The 7,081-nt window shown below is 51.2% G+C and overlaps 1 protein-coding gene across 1 annotated transcript; it reads left to right on the top strand.

The window, feature by feature from the left end:
* The first annotated feature begins 1,601 nt into the window (after positions 1-1,601).
* On the top strand, positions 1,602-6,230 carry LOC122159152 (interleukin-15 receptor subunit alpha-like). The gene is made up of 8 exons (XM_042816390.1): positions 1,602-1,683; positions 3,473-3,664; positions 3,770-3,835; positions 4,340-4,492; positions 4,661-4,690; positions 4,966-5,023; positions 5,128-5,443; positions 5,936-6,230. Exons 1-7 carry the CDS (start codon positions 1,617-1,619, stop codon positions 5,237-5,239), a joined length of 678 nt encoding a protein of 225 aa, XP_042672324.1. The 5' UTR covers positions 1,602-1,616; the 3' UTR covers positions 5,240-5,443; positions 5,936-6,230.
* The last annotated feature ends 851 nt before the right edge of the window (positions 6,231-7,081 follow it).

Genomic DNA, 7,081 nt, shown 5'->3' on the forward strand with positions numbered 1-7,081 from the left:
AATGATTGATCAAACGGTTACCAGCGCAGTACTGTTCCACCATAGAGGTCATAGAATGGTAATAATTTAACTGCTTCCCATGAAGGATTTCTGGTTGGACATGGGAAGTTATATCCTTCCCTTTGGCTGTAGTAAAGCTATTCACCAGTATTCACCCATCAAGACAGAATGAGTTGTGGTCAATGGAAAAGGACCTGGAGGCACACAGAGCATGGAGCCACGAGGTTGTTTGGGGAGGATTTATTGTACAGGCATCTTCCAGGGCCTTGGATCATGGCTTCGTTTCCAGTTTGGCATCAGCAAACTCCAGCACTGAAGGCCTCTGATATCTGCATCCATGAGGTCTTCCACCCAACCCAACCCAACCCAGCACAATCCAGCCCAGCTCAATGCAACCCAATGCAATTCACCCCCCTGACCCAACGCAACCCAACAAAAGAGAGTTTTTGTTGAGAGTTTGGTGTGAAAGTTACGCAACCAGAGCACAAAGAAGCTTTTAGCATTGGATCCAACCAGGGGCACCTGGGGGGAGCAAGGGGGGGGGGGAGTGACTGCATTGCCCCATAGTACCACATCTCCATTGGGCAGCCCGTCCCCAGGCTAAAGACTTCATTGTTCCCTACTAAGAACTGCATCCCCTCCAGATGCTGCATCACAGTGATACTGCATCCTACTCCAAGTTCTGCGTCCCACCCCAGGTACTGCATTCCACCCCAACCACCACATTCCATCCTGGGTACTACATCATCTCCTCCTTGGGTATCCCATCCATCCCAGTATTACATTTCCTCTGAGGTAATGCATCTCCTGATACCTCAATCCATTTGAACCCATCTTGCCTGGTCTAGATTTTAGATTTAGGCAAGACATTCACTTCTTGTGCTAGAGGTCTTCATGCTGTCTTTTGTCCCAGGTGAATGTGAAACTCTTCCCTCTTCCAAACAACATTCCTGATGACGTGGGTTATAATGAATTTCCCATCAGAATGACATCCCTTCTCTCTCTTTTTCTATTATATCCCCACTTAGGATATCACATCCTCCTCACGTAACACACTATTGCATCCTCTGGGAGTAATGCATCTCCCTCCAGTATTGCATCCCTCTTTGGATACTGTATCTTTCTCCACTTTGGGTACTGCGTCCCTCCTCAAGTACTGCATCCCCCTTTTGGGTGTCACATCCTCTTTTTGGGTACTGCATCCTTTGAGTTTGGCATCCTCCCCACTTTGGATACAGCATCTCCACTTCGAGTATTACATTCCCTCTTTGGGTATTGCATCGCCCGAGTTTTACATCCTCGCCCTTTTGGGACCCTCTTTGGGTCCTTCTTTGGGTACTTGGCTACCGCACCTCTTTGGAGTCCCGCATCCCGTTCGCATCCCTCACACCCCCACTATCCTCCTCCTTCCCCTCCTCCCCCAGCCCCATCCCTCTCCATTCCCTATTGGTCGACGTGTCCCCACCGATCACCCCGTGCTGAAACCGAAAGCGAAAGAGGGAAGAAAGAGCGAGGCCATGGCCGGCGGCGGCGGCGGCGGCGGATCGCGGAGGGGCGTCGGCGTGGAACCGCTCGGGGAGCGCTGAGCCCCCCCGCCCGGCCCGAGACCACCGCCCATGGATCGGCTGCTGCTGCTCTGCGCTGCTCTCGCCCTGTTTCTGCCCAATAGCGCCTCGGACAGAGGTAAGCAGAGCGGTGCGAGGGCTCTCGGCTTGCTGCTGGGAGTGCGCGCGTCTCACTCGTGCTCCTACGGGTGTTCGCGATTTACTCGTGGGTATTGGAGTGGGGACACACGCTGCGCGCTGGGGTGGATCACAGGGCTCTCCGCGTGGCTGTGCTGCACACAGATACTCCAGGTTTCCCTCTTGGTGCCCACGCAGCACCCACTCATGACCAGGATCCCCTCGTGGTGTCCATGGGGTGCCCACAGTGTACCTCAATTGTCCCCCACTGAGTGCCTGTAACACTCCCCCAGCAGCATCCGTGGAAGCTGGGGGTGATTTCAGGATCTCAGTGCTGCACCACGGACCCATTAGAACCCATAGGATCTGAGTGCTGCACACACAAACCTATAAGGACCCATGGGATCTGAGTGCTGCACACACAGACCCATAAGGACCCATAGGATCTGGATGCTGCACACACAGACCCATAAGGACCCATAGGGTCTGGATGCTGCACCATGAATCCATAAGGACACACAGGATCCAGGTGCTGCACCATGATCCCATAAGGACCCATAGGATCTGGATGCTGCACTGTTGACCCACACGATGGACCCATAAGGACCCTCGGGAAATGCATCTCAATGGGATTTCCCCATAGAGACATCCAGGAAAGGCATCTGAATGGGATTTTGTGCTGCACGTTTATCATATGGACTGCCAGGAGATTCATCTCAGTGGTATTTCCTCATATGAATCCCCAGGACATGTACCACAATGGGATTTTGCACTGTGTGTTTCCTACACAGACGCCCCGGATCTTTCAATGAGGCTTGGTAAACTTTTGTGGAAGTGCAGGAAATAGAGCTGCCCGCCAAAAAATCTCTAGGATAGCTTAATGCTCCTTCTTTTTTGCTGCCAAATCTGCAATGTGATGGAAAATGAGCATGTTTTGTAGTAAATCAAGCACAGAAGAGCATTCCCTAAAGGCACTGTGCTCCTGCCCTGCCCTTTAAACGACATTCCCAGCAGTGGTGATTCAATCAGGATCATGATTTGGGGCAGAAAGCACCACTGTGGGCTAATTGTGGCTATGCATCCCCAAAGAGGGGATTCTTCAGTGTCTAATGGTTGTGAGTCTCCACTGATGGGATTCTCCAATGTTTAACAGCCGTTGTGCATTCCCATATCTGGGATTCTATGGTGTCTAGTGGTGGTTGTGCATCAGTTCCCAGAGAGGGGATTCTGCATTGTCTAACTGTGGTTTTATCTCACGCATTCTGGGATTTCCTGCCTTTGGGAAGGGTGTGGGATACTCATGTGGCAGCAGCTGGCCTTATCCTTTGGTTTCTCCCATCTCCTGGCTCAGTGTCTGCTCCTTGGCACCATTGCCAGCCCATGTCATAGCATCGTGGTGCTGCTGTTGGTGGGATGCTGTATACTGGTGGGTTGGAGAATGTCTGGGAGCAGGTGGGAATGCCCAAAAGTGTCTCCAGCCCCCGCCATGCTTCCATCCCTGTCATTATTGCTATCATGTTCCTTTCCTCATTACCATCATGCTTTCATCCCTATTGAGCTTCTATCCCCATTGAAGCTCCTCCCCCTATCATTCCCCTCTCCATGGGATGGCCACAACTGCAGCCCCAACTCCTGCTCCTTGAGAACCCACACATCATAGAACCAAAGAATCATAGAACCAGTAGGGACCCACGAGGAGTCCAACTCCTGGCTCCACGTGGGACCACTCAAAATCCAGGCAGCTCTGACATTCCTGTTGTCATCTCCCTTTCCATTTGTCCCATCCACAGCGGTGCGATGCGGCCGTCCCAAGGAAGTGGCCAATGCGATCATCGACGCGGGCGACACGGAGCTGCTCCACACCAGCCTGCGTTACACCTGCAAGCTGGGCTACAAACGCAAAGCTGGCACCTCCACCCTCATCCAGTGCGTCCTCCATCATGGCAAGCCTGTCTGGACATCCACTGAGCTGCAGTGCATTCGTAAGTGGTCGTGCCTCCAGAGATGGGACGCATTGGGATGGGCTGAAGGAGGACTAAGGGTGGTATTGCTGCTGCTGATGGTGTCTTTGTTGTGTTTACCCAAAGGGGATCCGGCTCTACCTCTGCAAACCCCAAGCCCTGAGCTCCCGACAGTGAGGACAAGCCAAAGAGGTGAGGAAGAGATGAATGTGGCAAAAACTCAACTATTGCGGTGTGGGAAGCAAAATAGAATCAGAGAGTCATAGAACTGTAGAATCACTAAGGTTGGAAAACACCTCTAAGATCATCCAGACCATCAACCCATCACCACCATGCCCACTACGCCATGCCCCTGAATAGAATCACAGCCATTAAGGTTAGAAAAGACCTGCAGTATCATCGAGTCCAATCTCCAACCCAACCCCACCATGACCACTAAGCTGTCCCTCAATAGAATCACAGAATCATTGCGCTTGGAAAAAGGGCTCCAACATCATCAGGCCCAACAACCAACCCAACCCCACCGTGCCCACTAAACCATGTCCCTAACTGCCACATCTGCCCTCTTCTCGACTACAGGGAATTATCCCATTTCAAAGTGATTGAGATGCATCAACCCTTGCCACGTCCAAATTAAAACACTGCATAGTGACCAGTGCCCTAAATTAAATGGTTTTGCAACATTTCGCCCTGCAGGAACCAACACCACTTCAGCAGCACTGCCTGTGCCATCACCAGAGACATCTGTGCCACCAGCAGTGCCTGAACCACCAGAGATGCCTACACCAGGAGAGGGGACAGCACTGGGGACAACCCCACTGCCCACCATCCCCATAGACCATGCTACACGTGAGCAGATAACCCACTGTGTTTCCACAGCCAAGGGCCCTTTCTCTTTTTCAATACAATTTTTCCCTTCTCACCAACCTTTTAAATAAGATCCTCCCTGATAGTTCTCATTTCTCAGGCTTCCCTAGCTCTGCAGCTGAAATCTCTACTTTTTTTTTTTTTTGCCAGTTTCCACCCAGACTGTGGTCTCTTCCATCGGTAAGCATTGCTGGGTTGATGGTAAGAACAAGCTGCTTTGGTTTTTTTTTTACCCTAAAAAAAAACCAACAAGGGCTGTGTGAGGTTTATGCCATAATTGAGGGCAATGTTTCCAAGAGGGGCAGCATGCAGCACCCTGATTTCTTCCCTTGGCAAAGAGGATACCTTGAAAATGCACTGTAAGAGTTGTTGTAGTGTAGTTTTGACTGTTTGTGGAGCTGTTCCCTTGGCCAACCATTGGAAGATGCTCATCATCTGCCTTGTTTCTCCTTTAGGGGTCTCAATTCTGCTTGTTGTTGGTGTTGCAGGATTCTGCTACTGGAGGATGAAAATGTAGGTTTGTTGAGCACCGTGTTGCCCATCCACAAGACCCACTGCTTTCCTGAAAGCTGTGAAAGACCCTGTGGGCACTGCTGACACTTCTCTCCCATCTCTAGGCACGCGCAGCAGAGCTACGTGGTGGCGGTGACGGCCATCCCCATGGTGGCTCCCAATACCACAGCAGAGAACGATGAGATATTGCCACCTGGTGACATCCCCATGGGCTGAGCACCAGCACAGAGCACGTTGGTGTACCTACCAGCCCGGCTAGCCAGGAGGATGCTCGAAGCTCGGTGCTTCCCCAAGTGGCAGTGGCATGAGGCATGTCCCCACATCCCCAGCTGGCCTTCGAACGGAGCATCTTCACTCCAGGGACATGTAGCTGCTCTTCTCAGCCTGAACAAGTGGATGGGATCACTCCAGTGCCAAGAGGTGAGTGGTTATCCTATTGTTTGGCTCAACGAGCAACTCAAGTTGGCGTGAACTCAATGCAAATCCTAAATGGGAGCCAAAATTAGGCTAAGCACCCAAGCACAAAGCAGGGCTGGAAAAGTTACCAATCTGGGATGCAAGGGACAGAGCAAGGCCATTAATACGGCACCCATGGGTGGCCTGAGCCCATAGATGGTGCCCATCCTCTTGCAGATTGGGAGGCCATGGTCAATGTGGTCCAGGCTGCTTGCCCTAGTAAAGGACATTTGTGGGACGGAGGATGAAGTTTGGGTGCTGGGGCTGAAGGCAGGCTGTGTAAGTAAAACCATTCCCTGGCTAGGAGCAAGGCCTGCTGGACACCAGCCCCATCCTTAGAGGTGCTTTAACCCCAAAGTGCCCCCCAAACACAGAAAGCAGCACTGCTTAGGGTCAACAGAGAGCCGGGTGAGTATCCCCTCATTGTACCTTGACTCCCTCCCTGCTCTCTTCCAGCCATTCAGTCATGAACCAACAACCACAGCAAAGGGCTTCAGCTCTATCACCAGTTCAGAGGTCATCCCCTCGTCCACACTCAGGGATCTTTGGGGGCAATTTCAGCACTGATGCCAGCTGCTCGCAGGGGACTGCACATGGGAGTGATTTGCTACAAGCACTACCAAAGCCTGAAGACAAGGACATGGCAATGATATCTGTTGTTATCCACTAATTTCCCTCCCCCCTTGCTACAAACTGGAGGTTTTGTACTGATGTTTTATACATAAAGGGTATATATTATAATGTAAAAATACGCACAGAGTGGCTGATTCTTTAGTTGGGTGTCTTGCCAGCCACAATGATGGGGAGGATAGTGGGAATGCTGGGACAGACAGGAGCTGGTTTGGAGTGAAATGCATCCCTGTAACAGCCAGGGCTTGCTGGTGGTCTTCCAGGTAGGACTGAACCAGAGGAAAGGAGACATTCCATGACTGCAGCTCCTCACTGATGGGTATAGTGAACACCAAAACTCTGCATGGGTAGAAGTTGGCTTTGAACAACGAGGATGGGTGGCTCATGGTTGAATACAGAGCTGCAGCTGCAGCAACCCACTGAAAACTCTAAATGAGCACTGCCATCCTCTAGAGGCAAAGGGTGAAGGCAAAGTGGGGGATCATCACCCATCTGGCTCAGGTGGAAGGCAAAAAGGGCTTCATCAGCCAGCTGGAAAGCCAACCCAATGTGTTCTTTCCTCACTTGTCCTCGTGTTTGTTTCACTGCTTTGGACTGTCACTTTTCTGTGAAGACACATGATAAACCAAGGTTTCCTACAAGCCCCAAATGCCATGGGATGGTTGGAAAAGAGATGGAAGGGAATGCTGGGGGTCTATGGTCCTGTGTCTGCAAGAGCTTTGCAGTTGTATTCAAACTTTCAAGTTTTGAGCAAAGTTACCTGCAGTTTTGATAAGCAGAAAGTCTTCCCGGAGTCACTGCTTCAAAAGCAAAAGGAGAGCCAACAAAATAGCTGCCATTCCACAAATAACAGTGGAAGTCAACAGGACGTGGAAGTCTTCAACAAACATTGCTCATGGCTCCAGGCTGAAGGCCAAGATCACGCCTCTACCTAAACTGGTTTCAGTTTTGATCTGTGTATGATGTGGCCTC

Source organism: Centrocercus urophasianus, unplaced genomic scaffold, assembly GCF_019232065.1.
Source record: "Centrocercus urophasianus isolate 14NV4802_14NV808 unplaced genomic scaffold, USGS_Curo_1.0 seq_15, whole genome shotgun sequence".
Classification (NCBI taxonomy): domain Eukaryota; kingdom Metazoa; phylum Chordata; class Aves; order Galliformes; family Phasianidae; genus Centrocercus; species Centrocercus urophasianus.